Here is a 23387-nt window from a genome sequence, read left to right on the forward strand (position 1 = left end):
GGCAGGCATCTCCAAGTATTAGAAAAATCATGCCCACAGGTGTGGCAGCTAAGAGGCACACTCATGTTAATCAGTTAAGCATACCTGTGCACACTAGGCACCTGGCTCAGGCTAAAGTGAACCAGCTGGGTATGGTGCTTACTATTTCCAGGATATTAGAGCTGGCATATTCAGCTCACAATTAAAAATGCTAGGCCTGATTTGTTACTCTGTTTTATTGCTATAACACCTGTGTAAACCCTTGATTAAAGCCGGTGTCCAGTGCAAGGGCAGTCATTTAATTTTCTACCAGCTCTACTGTAAGAAGCGCATCCATCACCTCCAGCTCAAGGTTGCGGAACTCCAGCAGCTCGTTCTGGTCTCGCGCATCCTGCAGCTCCTGTTGCAGACGGTTGTTTTCTGCTTCCGTTTTCTCTATCTAACAGAAATATCTAAAATCATGACCTGCGTGACTGTTACAAGAACCATAAAGTATTTGGTGAGTAGTACTTGATGTAGCATAGGCTGTGCAAAATCTAAACCCTTAAGATGTCTCACAGGATCCAGATAACCATTCAGAGTGAACATGCAAACCTTTGGAACGTACCTTGTCTAAAAGCTCTTGGTTCCTCTTAATAAAAAGCTGCTTGTCTTCCACCCAGTGTGAGTCCTGTTGAATGAAGTAGTAGTATTACAGAATAATCAAATTCCATAAGGCTGTGCACATTTATTGAACATTGGAGCCACAATATTCAGGCTTTAACATCCTACAGGAACAAGCTGTCTTTTACAGAACAACAACATTTTAAGTTTACCAAGGTGTAGCAAGGCTTCTGAACTTGCCAGATCTGCATGTTTACTGACTGGCAACATTACATCTCATGGAAGTTTATACTGAAATTGTGCTTGGTATTTTGTAAGCAGAGTGGGTAAGATAGAGAATAGGGGAAAAAACACACAAGAATTACTTACCTGCCCTTTCTGAGCCAAAGTTTTCTCCAGATCTTCTATTTTGGCTTTATACCTCTGGACTTCAGCTTGAAGTTGCTCCTGAGCCTGTTGAAGTCAAGCACCACATGAAAGAGTAACAAAACCAGCAATGTGACTGGTATTAAAAGGAAACCTAAACCAGCAGAGCCTAGGTTCATGCTGTCAGTTCCACTGAGTGAGCAACCATTAGAAAGATTCTGACTTGGTGATGTTTTGTGCCACCCCTTAGACTGGCACACAGATGACACAAGAGAACAGAGCGGTGGATCAGCACCAACTCCCCACCCAAGCCTGTTCCACCATGGATTGCATTGGAGCAGCAAAACACAAGCTCAGGTATTTGGGGTGCTCTGCTCCAAGACCCTCATAAGGGGCAATCCCTAAATTACAAAAAAAGTGCTTAGCAGATCAGAGTGGCAACAGCTAGTGGGAAGAGGCAAATTTAACTGCCAGGGGGTTGTTCAAGAGCTGACTCAACTAAATACTAAAAAACTGGTATGATCTCACAGCTAACTGCTTTGAGCAAGAATTTGGGCTGGAGACTGCCTGAGGTTCCTTCCAGCCTGAATGATTCTATAATTTTATTAGAGGGACAACACTTTTAGCCTTGGAAGTTTTACTGTAGCCTGCATCATATTAAAATTTAAATGTAATTTGCACTTATCTGTTAGAAACATTCAGATGTTCCTAAAGCTGGTGCAATGTGCGCCTCTGTGAAAACCCACAGGCCTTCATTTGCCTTTAAAACCCAACTCCCATCACACCTAGACAAATGATGAGAAAACCCTTGTGATTCTGTGTCAGGCTGCAGAGTTGTCTGCTTTGGCATGCGTGCCTGACTGCAGAGTTTTCAGGTTCAGGCGGAGGACAGCTTCCTGTAAACTGAGTGATTGTGTCCATTCTTAATAGTCACTCTCTTTCAAAATGTACTCAGTAAATGAGTGAACAGACATTTCTCAGTGTTATGGATGCTGTATGTAGCACCATTCCATTGTATGTCCCTTTGAGGGGTTTCTTGTCCTGACAGCAATGAAATACTGTTACTCTCAAACAAATACTGACCCTGGCTTCTCTTTCAGCATCTATGACCCCTCCTGTCTGTTCCTGCAGCAGTGCATACGCTCTCTGCAGGGCCTGGTACTCCTTTGTCAGCTGTCGAAACCGCAGCTCTGACTCTTCTGCTGCTAAACCCTGAAGAATAAGAAGGGACATGTCTAAGCCATGGAGAGCAAAGCACTGTCAAAGCAAAGAATGCAAAAGTGATTTGTTAAGCACAGTAGTTGCTTTACAGGTCTTGATTCGAATAGTGTTTTGGATCATAGTGAGCTGGCTGTGATCTGAAATTAAAAAATGGGGAGATTATACAGCATTTATATGACAGTATCAGCTGAGTTGGAAGGGACCTACAAGAATCATTGAGTCCAACTCCTGGCCCTGCAAAGCACCATCCCCAAAAGTCACTGAGAGTGTTGTCTAAACACTTCTTGAACTCTGTCAAGCTTGGTGCTGTGACCCCTTCCCTGGGGTCATTCCAATGCCCAGTCACGCTTTGGGTGAAGAACCTTTTTCTAATATCCAACCTAAACCTCCTCGGACATAACTTCAGGCCATTCCCTCAGACCCTGTCACTGGTCACCACAGAGAAGACATCAGTGTCTGTCCCTCCTCCTCCCCTCATGAGGAAGTTGTAGACTGCAATGAGGTCTCCCCTTAGTCTCTTCTCCAGGCTGAATAGACCAGGTGGCCTCAGTTGCTTCTCATACAGCTTCCCCCCAAAGCCCTTCACCATCCTTGTTACTCTCCTTTGAACACTCTCTAGCAATTTAACATTTTTCTTATATTGCGGCACCCAAAACTGCACACAATAGTCAAGGTGAGACCACCACAGAGCAGAGCAGAACAACAGGACAATCCCCACCCTTGACTGACTGGCAATGCTGGGCCCGATGTCCCCAGGATATGGGTGGCCCCCCTGGCTGTCAGGCCACTGCTGACTCATATTCAACTTTCTGTCAACCCCTGGGTCTCTTTCCAGGCACTGCTTTCCAGCATCTCATTCTCCAGTCCATCTGTAGATCCAGGGTTGCCCCATCCCAGGTGCAGAATTTGGCACTTTCCCTTGCTGAACTTCATCTGGTTGGTGATGGCCCAGTCCTCTTGATTCATCGAGGTCTCTCTGCAGGGCCTCCCGGCCTTTGATGGAGTCAACAGCTCCTCCCTATTTTGTATCATCGCAGAACTTGCTCAGTATCCCTTCCAGTCCTGTGTCCAGTAATTTATGATGAAATTGGAGAGCACAGTGCTTAAGATGGAGCCCTGCAAAACCCCACTAGTGACAGGTCACCAGTATGATGTCATCCCATTTGCTATAACTCGTTGATATGTCTTTAAGCTACGTTTCCTTGAAAGAGGAGAGGAAAAAAAAATACCTCAAATTGCAGGGTAGTCATACCAAAGACTCTACAGACTATACTGTGGAAGAAACTCTCAGCATTTTAGTATATGAGTAATCAAAATTAAAGTCAAACTTAAAAAGTATTTATCACTCAGTATGCACTATAAAAACCCAAGTGTTCTTGAGAGTCTGAGCGCTTGTTTTCAAAGCCGTCTCTTGAAAACCTGTAACTTGTCTGTGGAAAGAGTCAGATCTTACCTCATCCAGATCATCATCTGGGGTTGCTGGTGTCCTGTCTGTTCTATATGAGGCCACAGAGGATGTTTCAGAGTCCATAGAATCATCATCATACCCAAAAACCGTATCCACCACATGTCTCTATAGAAGGAAAAGTGTGATTTCTGAACCTTCATGTAAACAGAGGGGGGAGTTGCTAGTTACTTAAAAGATGAGGCGTGAAAAGTGAACAGTGGGCTACCCCTGCAATTACCATCTTCACGCAAACTCAAAGGAAACCCATTGAAGATCAGGTCTTCTGCTGGTGGAGAATAAGTTTGCTGACTAATTTTTCTAAGGGTCTGTCTCAGTCTGTTTGGAAAACCTAATGTGAGCAGCAACATGCCAGAGGAAAAGTCTCTGCCCTTGCAGGAAGGCAGGAAAATTGTTTGCAAACCAAGAAGCTCTTCAGAAGACATCTATCAACGTGCAAAGTGTAGTGTAGTGTGCAAAGGTTACACCATAAGGGCTAGAAACACATGTAGAATAGGCAGCCCTCCTTCTTCTCTCACAGACACTGCTGATACTTTTAATGTCCAGGTGCTTCTCTTGCTGATATTGCTGTTGGATCATATGAGTGAAAGGTATGCTAATACAAAACTAACGTAAGGAACTTTTATTGCATCTTTCCAGAACTACAGTAACTGGCACCCATTATAAACAATTGCTCTTGCTCCACAGTTTGGCTGTATGTCTGACACCTCCCTATTGCCAATTTCGTAGCTGAATTAAATCAAATTAAAACTGTGAGATGTGAAGACACAGATGCTTGACCCTGAAGGCTTGGTTTCATGGTACCAATTTGAGCATTTAAATACTTGGCTTATGGATAACTCTGAAGACAAACTGATCAATGAGCAATTAAGATGCACTTCTTCTTAGCAACATCTTTCACTTTGCTGACAGGTTAAAACCTTCCAAACCTGGAGTTTGAATCACACAAAAAACATGTACCGAAGATGTCAATTAGCTTTTGCATAAATTATAATTTTTGCTCATTGTGTTGTCCAGTGAAAACAGTTGCCATATTCTCCAATGTTATAATCTCTGGTTTAGAAATAAAATTTACTGATGAAAATACTATTTGGTCCTTGCTGTGTCTGCTGTGCACCATTTCACAACCCACATAGAAACAATGTGATGACACAGCTAGGATTTACTGGTCTGAAATTCCCAGTGTGTAGACAATGCTGTGTGACTTTCAAAGAACATGGCTGACACACTAAGGGATGTCCTTGGAGGACTGAGTGCAACCAAGTAACCCATATTTCCACTTTCTGGAGGTGGGACATGAATGCTGCAAAGTCATGCTTCACATCTAGCTGACAAAGGAGCTATGCGAACCACTCCTGACTACTCAGCTCTAAAATTGTTGTAAATTATACCAGCTTTGGACTTAACCTAATTCAGAGTGTTACAAAGGTTAGTCAAAGGCATGTGGAACTGAGCAGGAGAGAATGACACAGTATCTCAGGCAGAAATTTCCACCTGAAGAATAGAGATGCACAAGGATTTGGCTTTAGCCCATATGTGCTGTGAAAGATTGCAGAAAAAAAAATGGAAAGGTCTCTGATAATGCTAATACCTCTCAGCATAACAGACCCTGAGACCATACTTATAGATACCAAATGGAAGGACCATTATTACTACTGAGCGGGGGGAGTGGGCGTGGGAAGGACAACGGATGGGACAGGAGCCCCATTTTGCTGAAAATAAAATAGCTGCATGCCCTTAACAGAATTTCAAAGTGGATTTTAAAAGCTCTCCCCAAGTAACTAAGGAATTTATAAACCTGATCACTAAAGCAGATGTTATAATCCACAAAGCTCTGTTTAATCAGATTGCTAAAGTGTGTTTTCCTACACAGCCTACTTGAATACTCTAAATAAGAAACGATTTTTCATCTTACCTTGATTGGTTTTGAGCTCCTTTTATGCCTTCTCCGACGAATGAGTTTCTCCCTGTCCTAGAAAGTAAGATTAAAAAGTTACTCTCTCTTATCTTCTTTAAAGCTGACAGATGGCCAAATACATGGAGGAAATAAGTAATAGAAGTTCCAGTGACTCTCTCCATACGTTCAAAGAGGAATCTGATTCCAGGTAGAAGGGAGGATTCATATTCAAATCTGTATGTGTGTCACCTAAAAACCACCTGAAAAACGCCTTTGTGCATTTGCCTTGAGCAGCTGTCAAACAATAGGAGCTGATGGATTGCCCTCTAAAATCACTGGGATGCCTGGTGCATGGGTTTGGGCACTGTATAAGGGCCTGTCTGCCTTTCATGATGAGGAGATGCTGCCCCTGTCTCAAAGTCATTAAATGATGGGAGTGTCAATCTCACCATTCCTAGCAATATCTCAGAAGAGACAACAGTCTGTTTTGGAATCCTTCTCCTTCTCCTCCTCAGTATCGTAATGCAAAGTTCACTGACAAAGGAATTGTCAGCATTAAATGACAGAAGAACTGGAAATCTACTGTCTAGCTGTACAAGCTTTTCCAGCACATGATACGGCACTGTGGGCCGGCCTCCTGTTAAGGGAACTTTTTAAGCATGACTTAGTTATAATGGTAAAACACCTCACCACAGCCCTGCCTTGTGAACATGTAGGTACCTTCCCAAGCTCCACAGGTCTCAGTCTGCATTCCTTTCTGGAGCTCAATTCACACTGTTAAGGTTTGAGTTGTAGGGGCTGATGCTCCACTACAAATTCAGTAAACTGCACACATGCACACCTACAGCTGAACATCTACAGATGTTAAAAGCAGGTAAGGTATTCATGCTCAGACCTCTAGTTATAAGAAAAAATACTATCAGCGGTAAACTGTACACAGCAATCATTCCTAATTTCCTTGTGCTCTGGACATACCCTTGTTAACTCATCAATTATGTTCTGCTGTTCTAAGACCTGAAGCTTTAAAAATTCAGTTTCTTGTTCCTCATTAGCCTGATCCAGGTCATTGAGAGATCTTAATTTCTTTAGAGGAGGATGTGATGTTATTTTTTCTCTCTGTGGTAAGAAGAAAAGACAAAAGAGATAAAATAAGATCCAGCAATTAAAAGACCACCTTTCAATTAAAAACTAAACATCACCTTTCATTTAAGCTATACAGACCTTTAAATATGATTCAGCTACACCATTTTTTTATTCGTGTCCATCAGTACTTCTTAACACTAAAATAACACAGCATGGCTGAGTTCTTCAACCAGAACAATAAAGCTTTAGCTGTTTAGCTACCATGTCACAATACAGCCTCTACAGCCCTTAAAGGTCACATACCGTAGCTCTTCCTTGGCCACACATCAAGATGCCACCACGTGTGGCAAATAGAGTTGAACCTGTCCAGTGGGTAGGCAGATAGTATCTACTCTCACGACCTCATGTCCTTACTGATATTCAATGTAGGACCGTACACAGTGAGGCAATTGACCTGCTTTACTCATGTTAAAGACACGCATCCAGTCACACCGGGAGGACAGGCAAAAACTGTGATAACATATCTATTTTAATCACAGCTCAATATCCTGCCTGCTCCTGAGCATATGTGGGAAAGGAGATGGCTAAAACCTGTGAGAATTGCTCTAGCCACTGACAGCTTTTGTGATTTGGACATCCATAGTGTGAAGAGCAGATGTCAGGGAGCTAACTGAGCACATATACACTGTGTCCACAGATATGCACCAGTGGTACTGCCCACTGATGCCTAATGCATGCAGATTCCCGAGTCCTTTCTCTTTGCTGTGGGAGACTCCAAGCGACTGTGATCTGCACTGCCACAGCTGTGGAAGAATAATTCTGACCCATGACACCTGCAATAAGTATATCTGTCTTCTAGGCACGGGTAAATTGCAAAGTCCTTAAGTGGATTAACTGTAACACTAAAGTCTGTGGGACAGGAAAGTGAATCTGATCACCTCTGCCTAATCAGCAGGAAAGCTGCTCCCATTGCAGGGCACTTAGCCTGCTCAGGACAGTGGCTACTACAGGTCAGGGCAAGGTCCATGAACACCTTTAGCAAGGGAAGTTGTCTCAGTCTGCCAGCTTACATCTGGCAAACCAGAACATCCACCTCCTTTTTCATTAATGCCAAAGCCACATCAGTGCATGTGTTGGAATACAGGGCCTGGAAGCAGACTGATAATCAAGGCAATCCCATCTGAAGGATATACAAACATAACTGTTTTGACCTCACTTCATATGGCCCTGACATGGGAAATGTATAGCCCTAACTAAATTTAAACACCACCATTCTTCCTTTCCCATATCCACCTATAACGCATATGTTTTATGGAAAGATTCTATGTGTTTAGTGCCATACCTTAAGTTTACTTTGACATCATCAGCTCTAAAAGGAATGTGCACATGATGCAAGAACATCATTCTGGCTGAAAACATCACTCTTAACAGCTTCTTTTTTGAGTTCCAGATAAAAAATAGCACAGTAGGACATGCTTCAATGACATAACATTTTCCTTTTTTGTTTTTTTTAAATGATTGACACTCAATATTCTAACTTTGAAAATATAATTAACTTTGATTATACATTCATGTAAATATATTGCCCATGTATGCATAATACACAATGTTATGGTATGTAAATCTGTAATAAGACAGACCAAAACATGGTTCCATCTTAGCAATAGTATTACACATTATATATAATGCATATTCTCTATTCATATACATCATGCATTATACAGATGTGGCCACCAACACACAGATCCCCCAGTAATATTAATTTTGCTCTTCAGTACCAACCATTTCTATATTTTCTTTAGTGACTGCTTTGAGTTTATCTTCCATGCGCTGCAAAGACTGCATAAGTTCATCATTTCTCTTTGTGAGGCACTTGTTCTTTTCCAGAAGAGGTTTACATTGTTTCTCAGCTTCTCGGACACGCTTCAACTGGATTGATAAGAGCAATTAATAATTGTCATGAGAGACACATGAATATACTTGTAATTTGCAATTATGACATAAAGAACATTGAAGCTGGCTAAACTGATATGAAAGGAGTGCATTAAGATTTCTAGCTCAGGAATAAAAAAACCCATCAAGAGTTCAATTTATCAGCCTCATCCTTAAGCAGAGAAGTAGGAATATAAACAGGTTAAATAGCCAGGGTCCTGATTCAACACACAGATCTCACCACAGAGTAGACAATCAGATAAAGGGATCAACTCAAAGTTGCCGATTCTTCCTAGACTCAGTACTTCACTATTTTCAACCTGGTCAAATATTGGACTACAGACCTAACAGACATTATTTCATTTACAAGGTAAGTCTCATCGTGTACAAGGTAAGTCACCAAGCACATGTTGTGCGCTCAAAGGAGGGAACAGAAGCATTCACACAGAATCCTACAAGCCTTGCTGCCTCAACCTCTGCTGTGATTTTGAACTCACGTAATTTCAATTACATTTCATTGTTAAATTACTGTTTTATTCTAGGATAAAAAGTCCTCCTCAGCCTCCTGAGTGACGGGCATGATGTACGGACAAGGCATGTTCATCACCAGCTTTATCCTTCGATCCTCCCCCTCTTTGCCTTTCCCCATGGCTCTCAACCTCCTCTGTCTGCCAGTGCAAACGCTCACATACCAGTTCATTTCGTTCATCAACAAGCAACGTGTTCCGGTCTTCCAGCTTCCGTATGGTGGCATTCAGCTCTGCTATCCTCTTCTGGTTTCTGCGCAAGTCCTATGCATGGGCAACAATGTCACACAGTTACTGATTCTCTTCAAAATACATGCTTGGGAAAAGAATCCTTAAAAACAGTCAACCTAAGCTGTCATCATCAACAAATTATCTTTAGGGACTTTCACACTACTGAATACGTTGGCAAATAGATATAGGTATAGATATAGATATAGATATAGATATAGATATAGATATAGATATAGATATAGATTAGATATAGATATAGATATAGATATAGATATAGATATAGATATAGATATAGATATAGATATAGATATAGATATAGATATAGATAGATATATATATATTTAGGAGAAAGCATCTGGTTTGGGGATACTTTAATTGAAAATTTTAAGCCATTAAAAAAATTAACAGAAAACAACCAAACAGATGATAGATTTTTATGACAGAGATGAAAAAGCTAAAAGATTCTAATTTTTCTTCCCTTTTCCTATAGATTGCTTCTATTAGCTGAGCCACTACCTCAGGTGAAAAAGCTAGGACAACCCTTTCTGTATCAATTACATTTACTTTCTTATTTCTCATTTGTATATATGAAAATATACTTTTAAATATGCATTGGTTGTGTAAACACCTTCTGTTTAGTCATACAACGGGTGACTTGTGTGCTTTGTGAATGACACCCAAGGGCTGTCTGTGGGAAACAGACAAAGAGGAGGATGTCCTAAGGGTCTCACAGATTCTACACACCCAGCATTTTCCTTGCCCCTCCCTGCTCATCCTTGTAATTCTATCTGGTTTTGAGGATGCATGTTCTAGGTAGTTAGGTTCATCAATGATTCTTTCAAAAGGGCACTGATTATTTAGGATGTGTTATATTTGTGACTAGAACAACTGATGAAAACCAGCAGTACAAAATTTTGTCCAAAGACTCTACGGACATTAACTTGTCTGTAGTCAATGTCTGAGAATGTTTTCCTAGGACTTGAGAAGGTATGTCAGAAAGAAACACATATCCACGCTACTGTTTTGCAGAGACCAGTAAAACCTGCATACAGGGCTGCTGCAGTGCTCCGAACCATCTCCAGCCCTTCCTGGGATCTCTCTCTTGGGACTGCTCATGTTACACTCTGCCTCCTTCACCAAAAAGAGCTGTTCATCCAGAGCTTCCTTTTGCAGCTGCAGCTTCTGCACATAGCCTGTCTGTGTCTCCAGCTCTTTCTCCAATGAAAATATGATCCTGTCTTTAGCCTTGATCTCATCCATCTGAATGAAAGAAACACCAGAACAATATTACCATGTGAAGGCAACAGCATTTCTCCAATTTGTATTGTGTGATTTACTTAAGAGCAGTGATCACCCCTCAAATCTGCTCTACCATACTGCACCAGGCCTGTAAAACAACACAGTCTGAGCCATATCCATAATTTGGCACACGAGCACATTCAATGAGCATTTTGGCAACACAAGAATACACCTCTAGGATGCAGACTGTGAATTTGGGGGGTGGGGGGTGGTATCATTCTTGACAGTTTAAATTCCCATTTATTTTACTTAAATTGTAAATTCTTGAGATCCAATTTTCAAGCTCAACTTTCTACCATTACAAGCAGGTCCAGCTCTCCACATGACAGTGTGTCCCGGTTCTGGCCAGGACAAGGTTAATTTTTGCAATAGCCAGAGGTTATTCTATATCATCTCATGTCATTTTCTAGGGATGGGGGAAGGACTCCCTTCTGGATGAGGGTAGCATGGCTGTGGTCAGGTCACAGGCTCCACAGTGAGCATTTTGCACCTAAGTCACTCTCCTCCCTCATGTACATATTTCATTGCTGTTTCCAGTCAAGTGGTCTTATTTCAATTCATGATCTCATCTTTACCTTTTGTGCCTCCAATTCTCCTCTTTAGCCCACTGCAGAGAATGGGGAGTGAGGAAGTGTCAGTATGGTTTGGAAAGTCTAAGTGGGAGCACAAATTGGGAAGTTCCTAAACCAAGACACAGGGAAACAATGCACCTTTGCTGGTGTGAGCTTCCTTTTGTTCATTTTCCACAGAAATTACTGAAGGCTACACCAAGGCCAACCCAAAAGATCTCTCCTCTCCTGGCATGTTTTATTGTGTTTAGGATACTATAATACAGGCTGGAGAAACCAAAAACCTGCAAGTGCAGATGTAAATGCTCTTTATCTAACCCTTTGCACCTTGCATGTATTAACAAATCAGAGATCCAGATCCTCATGGATTAGACCAATCACTCTCCTAATTTAAGATGTTAACTGCCATAACAGTGTTATAGCTGACTCACTGTGATCTATTTATTCCTGACAAATGACAGTGCGAAATCTGTAAAACTTCTTCAAAGTGAGTTGCATTGCAAGAGATCTGTTACACAGAAAGAGCTAAGAGACAAAAAATGCAAACTCAGTGCAGCCTAAGAGAACACATGAACTGTTCTGATTACTGACCAGACGTCGAATATCCCTTTCACTCTCCCATTTGATCTTGGAAATGGCCTCTTGGTGGGACTGATGCTCACTCCGAAGATCGCCTGCCTTGATCTTGTCAGCCTGGATCATATTGTTAAGGGCCTCATCTACCTGCTTTTTGGCAGACTTCAGTTCAGTAATTTCCTGCAGAAGCTTAAGGCGCTCAGAGTCAAACTGTTTCCTGGCCTCTTCACGAGCCTCAATAGTCAGCGCAGTCCGTACTTTATCACTGCTCCCATCCCGCAGTGCGCACAGTGCCGACTTCAGGCGCTGGATTTCACTGTCACGGACTTTCACCATTCTCGTCATCTCCTGCTCGTGCTGTTTGATGAGGTTCTCCCTCACAGCCTGCAGCTCCTTCATTTTCTCTTCATGGAGTTTGGCTTTTAGCTCTGTGATCTGCACCGTCTGCTTGCGTTGCTCCACTTCACGGATACGCTTCGTTTCTTGAGTCTTTTCTCTTTCGAGCTTAGCAACCTACATTAAAATAAAATGAAAGTCATCTGTTGCCAACGTAACATTATCGAAACAAGCCCACCCAGACATATCCATGTCAAATTGAGAAAAAACCCCACTGAGACCCTAGACAATCCTCCATACTCCTAAAACAAAATATAGGCCAGCTCCTGAGGTATTCACATAGATTATATTGCCTTTACTCAAACAAAAACCTCTCTCTTCTCCAGGTGTCCTTCCTCACATAATGATGCTACATGTACTTTTAATATTTCCTTCAGAAATAAGACTCCATATATATGTGCGCATTTGTGTAAAAGCTTTTTAACCCAGAAGTCAAATTCACCAGAAAATTGGAGGGCTCAGAAAAAGCAAAGTTCCTACAACTTTCACATACTGCTCCATTTGAGGGCCAGAGGTTTCTCCAACTTGTAGCTCAGTAAAATGGAGTCTTTTCCAGGGAAGTTATAGGACATCCATAGTAAATGTTTTAAGCTGGGAAAGAATCAGACCACTTTTTTTAGGAAAGAGTTGTGTGGCCTCTGTTGAATTCTGTGCTACTATTTTTTCCACGTGTTTGCCTTCTTCAGCAGACACTTTTATTTAAAACTGAACTGTCACTCACCTTAGATTTCTCCTGATGCAGCTCAATTTGAATGTCTGTTAGCTTAGTCCTGAGGTCCTCATTGGCAGCCTGTAGGGCAACAACCAGTGCCTCAGGCTTTTCGCCCTTGCTCCGTCTTTTTTTTGACATGGTTTTTTATCAGAGAGTCCACACGTTTATTTCAAATATGGATTGCCATCTTCTTCTGTTCCTTTCAGTGTCAGTTAGGTCAGCAACTACTGCGTGACATTCCTTAAGGTCCTTGACTCAGCTGCTTTGGAAGCCCTGTTAAGAAATAAGACATACTATTATCTGTCAGCGGATGCTGCATCTGGACAGCTCACATGCTTACAGAACACAACAGAACGCTCCCATCTCCAAAACACTGCAATCTTTGCCTGAAAACCTACAAGGCAGATCCCAGCACAATCATGCTTCTGAACACCAGTCTGCCACACTTTTGGGAATTCCATGCTTGCCCTTTTCTGTTCTCAGAAAGGGGTGCCATGCATTGAAGACAGGTGCTCATTTACCATAAAGATTAGTGCCACTGAGAGTACGAGACTGGAAGGGACAGGTTATTTACTCCAATCCTTGCAGTCTGAGGTAACCAGAAACCAGATGCTTTAATCTCGAGAATCTACCAACAATATCATTCTCTTCCCCTTCCCAACCCCCGATCCTCTTCAAGATCCTGTGCCAAACTCAAAGACCCTCCACAACACTGCTACCATCTGTCACAAGAGGAATAGGCAAGTGAAGTCCTCAAGCAGCATTCCAGGTCTCTGTGGAAGCAGAAAACTAATAACATGCAAGGGCCTGTTTACACTAGAAATTGTCCCCATGGAGTGAGAAATTAATGCCTACGCCTTTTGGAGGATTAAGATCCTAATTTTCAAACGAGGCAAAAAATGACAATATCACACTGTAGTCTAGCAATTGAGGTTTTAACATCTGGTTATGAACAGTAAAAAATAAAATTCTGGACAAACATCATCATTATCCCTGCATTCATTTTAATTTTATAGCATTATTATTCCCATTTGTGGCCCCTAGCTGAAATAATGTCTGGAGATGTGGTATATCAGTTTGGAGATAGGCAAAGCGCTGAAACATTAAGACTGCAAAGAACGGGACAGAGCACAGTGTAGTAATGGTAGTGATGAAATTTCCCAGCAATAATAATTAGTGCTCCAGTGCTAGATTCCAGGCAAGCTTTCCTCCATTATTGTCAGGTTACACATTAGTTTTTTATATTTTATTTGCTTTGGGTACAAAACATAAATAGAATTATCATCTCCCACGTTAAAACAGAAGAGACCTCCAAATATGAAAGACTGTTTAACTCAACAAAAACTTGCACATATCAGTTATAATTTTCTGCTTTCTGAGGGCAAGAGCAGATAGAAGCCTAACTCATACATGTGCTCCTCCCAACATCTTGCTCTCAGACACTTGGTTCTGCTCAAAGAGTGGCTCCACTGTGAAGAGAATTTACCTATGTGAACAAGCAAAAACTACGATCTAAACTTGTTTTTCTCTGAGCCCAGAGCCAGCATTTCAGCTCTTGCCAAGACAACAATTAACATGCTAATTTGGAAACCCACTGACCCAACTCTCCATCAGAAAAAGAGAGCTGTGATTCAGGTTAGGTAACTCTAACATGAGGGGATGCTCCAAATCACCACTGCTGATCCAAGCACCCTGGTTCTAGATCCCAATCCTCACTCTAGAACCAGAACTTCAGAATGTGGCAAACATGATGAGAGTATTATGAGAAGCTTTTTCATCCTTGGCAAATTCTCATGACCTTTCTGAGCTTCACCATCTCTGCCAACAATCTGCAACAATTCTGAGAGAAGCACTTTCTATTCCCGCAAAATGGTGAAAATCCCTTGGAACTAGAGGAGCAGTTAAAATGCTTACCTGCTGCAAATTCCAGTAGCCAGACTGGATTCATGCTTGTTGATTGATCCGGCCTTAGGCAACACTCTAAGGAAATAGTATTTCAACATCAGCTAAATCCCATTACTGCAATTACTGCAACAACGGGAATACACAACTCCCCGTGCCTCCAAAATCTGTCTCATTTGCCTAGTGGGATTTGAATGATTCCTAAATTAAGTCTTTGCTTTGGATTTTATTTACCAGGTTTCATCTATGTTTTGCATTTTTTCAGCATAAAATTAAACTTCTAATTATTACATACCATTCTGTGTGTGTTACAACACATAACAAAATACATAATTAATGAAAACTGTGATTAAAAGCATGAGTTACATTATTTTAGTATTTTATCACAATTCAGCATGTCAACATCAACACAAAAACTCAGCTCAGACTTGACAAAGAGCTCTTCAGGACAAATCCTAACCACCCTCTAATTTTAACTGCACAAAAATCACTGTATTGTAGTTAGATTTCTAATCAATACCATAATAATTTTCAGGAATATTAAAATACCTTCTGAACTAAGCTCACAATATCCCTTGGATATGAGGCTCTACACAAGGAATACGGGATGAATCTGGTGCTGCTAGGCTGCTCATGCTAAAATTACCATTGGCCCTTGCTCTAAAACATGAACCAAAAAAGCCTTATCCAAGCTGATGACTCCATGGAAACAGTAAAAAGGGTACAGAAGCATTATTGTTACCCACAGCAAAGCTAAGCAGATTTGTTAAAACAATATTCTAGTATTTTGTGGCTAAAATACCATCCGTAACCTCTTTCTCACACAGTTATTTTCCTAGAAGTTGGCATAACACAATGCACACAGAGAACAGTAACAGTGATAAAGAAAATCCTGCCCTATCCTAAAAGCAAGGGGACATTTTTCAGAATCAGTACTTTTCGGCACAAGATGCAAATGCATACTGACTGGAGGGTCTACTTAAGAATGGCAGGATTGTCAGAAAAAGGACAAGCTCTAACAACCTGCTCCACTCACTGCAAGATGGGGGCCTAACAAAACATGTTAGTGGTTTTGTACTTTGCGCATTATTTTATGCAAGTGGATCACATTCAACCAACAGACAACATGCATCACCTAGAAGAGAAACACTGCAATCCATGGAGTTCATTGTATCAGCCTCTCCTTGATTCGATTTTAACAACCCAAAAAAACCTTGTTTTATTTAATTGAAATGCATATAAACAAGAAAACAACAGAGAGGGAAAGCCCATGCCCCAGATCCTTCTCCTGAAATCCCTTCCTTTTCCTTCTAAGGCTATATGAATGATCACCTCTTGTCTTACAGATACCAGAGGAAGGTATCTTATATTCACTACTAAAAACTGTCAGATATTTAAGTAATTTCTATACTTAAAGGAATAAGGTTAACTTTGGAAGTTTTTGTCATTTTTACCTCAGGTCTTGATACAGCCGATAAATGCAGACATTGGTTTCAGAACAGATTTTTTAAAAAATCTGTACTCTGGCCTCCCACATTCACTTTTAACAATACAATGATCTCTACAATGAACTGTTTTCTTTTTTTGAATACCTTACTTCCAACTAGATTACTACCTTCTTGCAGTTTCTTATCAACTTGCAGTTCAATATAGCTTAAAAAATGTATTTTCTTCTCCCACTCTGTTGCTATCAATGCCCTAAAGAACCCCATGTACACCTTGCTCTAATTTCACATCCTGTATCCCTCTTGCCTTTTTCTTCCATTTTCTGTGAAAAGAGTATGGATTACCAGGGAAGTTCAGCAAAAACAAAACTAGCAGTTTATCTCTTCACATTAACTTCCTAGCAGAAATGTAAACACATCTTTTAATTAGTCATTTCTATACATCTTTTAGACTCAAAATATCTCTAAAAATAAAAACATTACAAGCAATAGTTTTTTCTCATTTGCAAATTGTTGTGAATCTTACCCTTCTATCATATGAGGAAAGATATGTTCCTCTGTCATCCCTACAGGCTGTGACCTCTTTAAGAATGGTCTGAAACAACAGAAATCTTTTCCACCAGTGTCACAGCTCAGCTGAGAAAAAAGTATCCATCATGCTTTGCCTGTTTCCCAACAAAACAATCCAAATTAAAACATACCATGTAGAACCATACATGCTGACTTAGGTAGCTCTGCTCATAATGGGAAGAACAGAACTTGACGAATAAACAACTAGAATAAAGTGAAACTCATGTTAAATGTAGAATTTATCCTTACACTTTACTATTCAAAAAGTACCCCTGAAAATTTACAGGATGATATTTAGCTGAACTCTGCTGCTTTATAAATGAAAACACCAGCTTCCATTTGTATTATGATGACCAGGGCAGCAGCACTCTCCTCCCATGTAAGTAGGTGATGAACTGATTTCTCAGCTGGAAAAGGTGTAAGCATGAAACACCACCCACTAGATCCAGCTAAGATGCTGGTCACTAGATCCAGCTGAGATGCATGATGTGACAAAGCACAAAAAAAATTAAGACATTTCAATTATAAGGCATTCAGGAGAACGTGCAGTTTTTCATTAAGGCTGAAACCAGAAAAATATTCTATGGTAATTTCAGAGAGATTTGAATAGGCATTAAGCTATTGTATATAATTTCGAATAAATTTCCAAGGACAATGCTTAAATCCTCATTGAGTTCACCTAACATAGGCTACCATGCTGGTCACAGATATCCACCACATATTCCAAGGAAACAGCAACACGTAGGTCACGCTGCAACCCACAAAAATCCATGACATAATGCAGAAGGGATCTGCAAGCAGCCTTGCTGGACATGGCTGGGGTAGTGATCCAACCACAGCAAAGGCACAGATGTTTGTCAGCTCTCCAGTGTGCCTCTGAAACAGGTATTGGACACACACAAAACTTACAGGTTTATTCCTGAAAGCACTTCCTAATTAATTACGGAGTCTTTCCTTAAGTTATAAGCTACCAAACAGTAACCAGCAAAATTATTCTTTCAGATGTAAATAACCCAATCTTTTTCCAGTGGAACAGTCCCCACATACTCTTTGTTTGCCTAAGACTTATTGTAACTGAGCACAATTTCCTGTCAGAGAGGGGACATGAAAAGGAGATATTATTAAGAGCTATATTAAATAAGGCAGATTCTCAAAAAAGTGACTGCATCTCATTTTGTTCCTCATCAATGCACAGAGATGGAATAGAGCATCTTACAGAACCCTAAACATTAAGTACAAATAAATACAGGGAAAAAAACCCCAAGGACTTACCTACAAATCACAGAATATAAAACAAAAATCACATTCGTGTTCATGAAAATCTAAGTGTATGTTATGTATTAACATCATTATAAGTCTTTTCATAATTTTTGTACACCAAGCCTACCACAAATACATGCCAAACAGTACAGTATTGATTCTAATTAATTTCTATCACGTGTAACATTTAGAGTTCTTAGTATTTTGTTTACATTATAGAAATGAAAAATTAAAAGTATTTCTGCACACATTAAAAAAATCAGCTTAGTGAATATTAGCAAACCAGTGCACATACAGGGGAAAAAAAATCCAGAAGCTCCGACTCCACCATTTCTCACAACTTTACACGCTCACTCATTACTGTTACCCTAAACCACCTGGTACCTCAATGCGATTTTCAACAACTGTTTTTTCTTCTTTTCAGTTTTAATTTCCATGTTATTTAGGCCCTTTGTTTACAATCCATGCAATGTAAGGTTTAACAGGTCTTTCCCTTAAGCACTTTAAGGAGTATTGTAATACGCAATTTCAAAAAATAAACTAATAGCTTGAGAAATGGAGTATGGGATGAAGATATTACCTGCTGGATGGAGATGGAAGAAATGCACAAAATAAAAATGTGAGCCAACATGCATTTTAGCATCAGTTGCTCTCAATTAATTCAAATAATTCATTATTTTTTATAAAATAATCTGAGATGCTGTTATACTTTGCATTATCAGTTTTAACATAAAAGAAGATCTGCCATACCAGACTAGCTCTTCTACCCTAACAATTTTCTCAAGCACTGAGTCAAGTCAATTTTCTCAAGCAATCAGTCTGCTTTATTATTTATTAGAGTACATTTAATCCAAAGTTAGAAAAAGAACTGTAGTCTATCTAATCTTCACTTACATTCCTTATTTGTTGGTATTTGTTAAACTGTTAACTAAGAAGGTTTCACTGCACAGCTGCATACTAAAGTGTGTGCTGCACTTATGTGCCTCTTGTGAAATGCCACTGTGTCGATGGTCACACACATCAGTTCACTTTGCTTCTCTTGTGACCATGCCTGATGCACACTGTTCAACATAGGAAAATGTGATGTCCAACTATGATCTTCTAGAGAAAGCGCAGATCCTAAAGTTTACAGGATGAGTGACGGTTTCTCAACAAACCACAGTGATCCAAATGCATGGCAAGCAAACCATACAGCATCACCACTTCTAGCGAGAAGAACGGAAAGCCCATGTTCCTGAAAATACTCCATGTTTTATTTTTCCTTTCCAGTTCATTGGATGTTTCAGAGACCAAACTGCAGACTATGATCCACACTGCTGTGTCATTTCCAAAGAAGCTGTGTTTACACTCATTTGACCTGACAGTGTTCAGTGGGGCCACACCACAGAGCTTTCTCATGGTTCTTCTAGCATGCCATTGAATTTTCTATTTAGAGCCCTACCTCCTGGAGCAAAGATTTCTAGTCTTCATATTTTAAAGGAGAAATTCAAACAGACTTTAAAGATACAGAAACTAGAAGTACTACCAAAATTACATTTTTCTACCCTCATAGATTCTGGATTTCGAGAGCTGATGACAGAGAACTGTACAGATGCTTTGCACAGACCTATAAAGAGAAGGTAGCAGGGAATCCATCTCTGAAGATGGAAAGATAAATTTGCTATAATCTGATAAAGACCCGACCTTGAAGAGATATAGATTCATAGAGGAGCTTTGAAGATGTTACCTGCTTGGAGGCTATTGATTTCAAAACACATAATGCAAACATGTAATTACAAATTCAAGTAAATAATATTAACATAAATATTTTTAAAATTTGGTTTTTAAAACAAGAATATTTGGCTTGCAGTCTTGTAGTACAAATATTGCACTGCCATGCACAAAGATTGAAGAGAAATCTGATGGATGTATCTGGAAGATACAACATCACTGGAAAGTGATTCAAAATTCGGGCATCTGGCAAGGGTTATTTTGCTGCCTCACAACTTCACAAAGCCAAGAGAAAGCAAAATATCTACCACTATTAAAAATTACCATGACTGAGTAGGGAAAGCATCTTCAGGCTCTCACAGTTTGGTTAAAAAGAAGAGAGGAAAACCCCAGAGGTTATAATTAACAAACTACTTGGATTTCAACTGCTCAAGCTACATCTGAGTTATACCAGCCTTACAGCAGTGGAATTCATCCCCACACCTTTGTTATAGTTGGACGACTATACTTTTGTAACTTTCTAAACCACAATATCAACTATTAAATGAATTATTAGAGATCAACATTGAAAATTATTCTGGGCATCATTCTACATTACAGTTCACAGCATTTTCCTGACTTGAATACCCTGAGGTCTCTTATGCTTTGTAATGACAGAGAACTTATGCAGCATCTTTCCAGCTACATTGAAGTCTTGAAAGTAAAAAGTCTACCAGAACCCAGCATATATTTACCAATTAAAACAGCCAATCACCTCCTTAAAATACAACCATATACAACCATACATAACCATACATACATAAGCCCCACCTTATGTTCAATTCTTAATGTGCAGGATACCAAAGTTCTTATACCAAAGATTTTTTAGCTGGGAATGGCCTCTGAAAGCGGAAGGATTATCAAAAGCCACTGAAAGGCGACAGTGGCAAGGTTCTCAGAAGGGAGGCAGAGTCAATGCATTAGCAGTATCACAGAGCTTGAACTTAGGCTTGGAGAGGACACTGGAAATATCTGGCTCAAAATCATCTCCAAGGTGAGAGCCATATTTCTCTTAGGCACTACCAAAACAGTCAATCAGAGAGCAGGAAGTCAGAAAGGTTGCAGTGTGTCACTGACAGTCTATTCCTTTCTGCTACAAGTTCTGCTGACAAAGCAGGGAATCCCAGCAGACCACCAAATTGCCACAGTTCTGGGAAACAGACAAAGTCAAAGGGGCAATCCATCATCAGCTTCTGGCAGCCACCTCCACTGGGTAACTCCTATGGAAATCCCAGCAAAAACTTTCCAGCCTTTCCTCCCTGAGGCTTCTCCTTGCTATTTTGCTTCCTGTAGAAGCAAAGGTGGAACTGGCTCAAATCACACAGCTTGAGTAGAATCACAGAGTATCTCAAATTGGAAGGTACCCATAGGAACCACTGAGTCCAATTCCCTGCTTCTCACAGGACCACTTAATACTGAACCGCATGACTAAGAGCATCATTCAGATGGTCTTTGACAGGTTTAGTGCCCTGACCACTTCACTGGAAAGCCTGTTCCAGTACCCAGCCACCCTCCCAATGAAGCAGATTTTCCTACTGTACAGTCTGAACCTCCCCTGATGCAGCTTCATTCCATTTCCTCGTGTCCTACTGCTGGTCACCAGAGAGAGCAGATCAGCACCTCCCCACCTGCTGACCCCCTTGAGGAAGCTGTAGACTGTGATGAGGTCACGCCTCAGTCTTCTCTTCTCCAAGCTGAACAAAACAAGTGACCTCAGCTGCTCCTCCTAATCCTTGTCCTGAAGACTTTTCCCCATGCCTGCTCTGGATCCACTCTCAAGTTTGATGTCCTTGCATTGAGGTGCCCATGGCATCTTTTGATTGACACAGAACTACTGACAGAGTACTTGTGTCTTGTGCCCTGTTCATCAATGACTGTCTCACCACTCCCAGATTTCACCAAAATCATAGCCATTCCTAGAAAACCTTTCAAAATCAGCAGGTGTTCTGTCTGAGCCAGGTTGAGTACCATTTACAGCACATCAGCCCTGGGTTTGAAATTCCTATGCAGAGCAGTAGGCCAGATCAATAAAAACAAAACCTGAGTCAGAGCTTAAACAATAAACCTCATATTACTGCCTGAAAAGGAACAAAACATTTTCCTGACAGACTACCTTGATGCATAGATCAAGCACGATACCTGCACCATGGCAGAATCTGACCCAGCAAATCAGAGATGTTGAGAATGGGAGTCCAACATGTCACTTTACAGGTTAGGCACAGGACAGCATCAGGATGCAAATGTTTTTTAAAAATGCACCTCTGGGGTTTTTTTCTTGCAAGAGGTCAAAAAAAATTTTAAAAATATGCTTCTATGTTCCCAACCTATAAGGTACGAGCAGCATCTTTTATTTGCATTCTCAGCAAAAACCAGAAACTAGTATAAAATGAGTATTCAGTGTCATAAGGTAACTCAAATGTAGGATCTAGATCTGTCATAAGTGCCAAAATGAAACTGAGGAATGGCAATCCAGTAATTTAAGCATAAATTGCACACCAGTACAAGAGGCAGGTTTCTTCCATCAGTAGCTGTGAAAAAGGCATGCGTCGCATATACAAAGAGATGCACTCTGCGGGGTCTGTGTTTGCAAGACAGAATGCCTTCTCACACATAGACACGCCAGCCCTGTCAGCCCAGGACACGTACAGGTGCAATTACGAACATTCTGCTGGGCTGGAAGCCTTGCGCACCGCCGTGGGAGCGGTGGAGCGGGCACAGAGGCATCGCGAGTGGAAATGAGCGCAGGGAGTGCCTGAAGGGCCGCGCTGGCCTCGCTCCGCTCGGGCTCCCCCGCGGCGCCGAGGCCCAGCCCGGGCTCCGCCGAACGCCCCCAGCCCTGGAGCATCCCTTGCCTTCCCTGCACCAGCCGCCGCACCCAGCGCGCCGCGCCCGCTTCGGGCGGACAATGACCGGCGGGCATACAATGGTGCAGGGCCGGCGGGAGGCTGAGGCGGCTGCGGGCTGCGCCTGCCACACCTCTCCCGCCATCTCCTCTCCATCACCGCTGGCTCCCGCTCGCGCTCCCCTCCCGTCCATCACCTCCATCCGCGCCGCCGCCCCGGCCCCCGCAGCCGGCCGGTCATTGTTCTACCGCCGCGGGCACCGGGCGACCCCCTCGGCCGCTGCCGCCGCTCACCGTGCCGCCAAGGAAGGACGCCGAGCGGCGAGGGATGAGCACGGCGCATCCATCTTCCTGCCGCTGCGGCGGCTCCAGCGCCCGCACCGGCCCCGCCGCCTCCTGCGCGCCGGCGCTGAGGGCGCGCGCCCGCCCCGCCGCCGCCGCCGCCGCCGCCCCGCGGCCGAGGCTGCGCTGCCGGTCCGGGGCTGCGGCAGCCCCGCCCGCCCCGCAGCTGCGCCCCGGCAGCGCAGGCAGCGCCGCGAGGAGCGCGGGCCGAGCCGGCTGAGGGGTGCCCGCGGCGCCCGGCTCCCTCAGGACTCCCTGCCGGCGGGGCCCCAACAAGCCAGCCTCTGAGGGCGAAGGGCCGCAGCCCTCGGACCACAGTGACTCGAGGCGTCCGGAGTCTCCGTGGCCTCAAGCTGGAGCTCGCCCCAGGCCTTGCGACTTCCGAGGGACACACCTCATCACTAGTCTCCATTTGGACAGC

The 23387-nt window shown here is 42.0% G+C and overlaps 1 protein-coding gene across 5 annotated transcripts in view; it reads right to left on the bottom strand.

Moving 5' to 3' along the window:
• The window catches only part of JAKMIP2 (janus kinase and microtubule interacting protein 2), a 38926-nt gene extending 15877 nt beyond the window's left edge, over positions 1-23049 (bottom strand). For 4 of the 5 annotated variants that reach the window (XR_004061122.1, XM_030957211.1, XM_030957210.1 and 1 more), the window contains exons 1-13: positions 22919-23049; positions 12866-13129; positions 11764-12261; positions 10355-10564; positions 9239-9337; positions 8397-8543; positions 6507-6647; positions 5550-5606; positions 3623-3742; positions 2032-2160; positions 952-1035; positions 587-649; positions 320-418 (exon numbers count right to left, since the gene is read on the bottom strand). Coding sequence is in view for 4 of the 5 variants with exons in the window: in XM_030957211.1 (XP_030813071.1) it covers positions 320-418; positions 587-649; positions 952-1035; positions 2032-2160; positions 3623-3742; positions 5550-5606; positions 6507-6647; positions 8397-8543; positions 9239-9337; positions 10355-10564; positions 11764-12261; positions 12866-12994 (1776 nt within the window). In the remaining variant the exon portion in view is untranslated. Of the gene's footprint in view, positions 1-319; positions 419-586; positions 650-951; positions 1036-2031; positions 2161-3622; positions 3743-5549; positions 5607-6506; positions 6648-8396; positions 8544-9238; positions 9338-10354; positions 10565-11763; positions 12262-12865; positions 13130-14770; positions 14837-22918 lie in introns of all 5 variants that reach the window. The other variant, XM_030957212.1, reaches the window with a different exon arrangement.
• Between the last annotated feature and the right edge of the window lie 338 nt (positions 23050-23387).

The sequence above is a fragment of the Camarhynchus parvulus genome, chromosome 13 (genome assembly GCF_901933205.1).
Source record: "Camarhynchus parvulus chromosome 13, STF_HiC, whole genome shotgun sequence".
In the NCBI taxonomy this organism is placed as follows: Eukaryota; Metazoa; Chordata; class Aves; order Passeriformes; family Thraupidae; genus Camarhynchus; species Camarhynchus parvulus.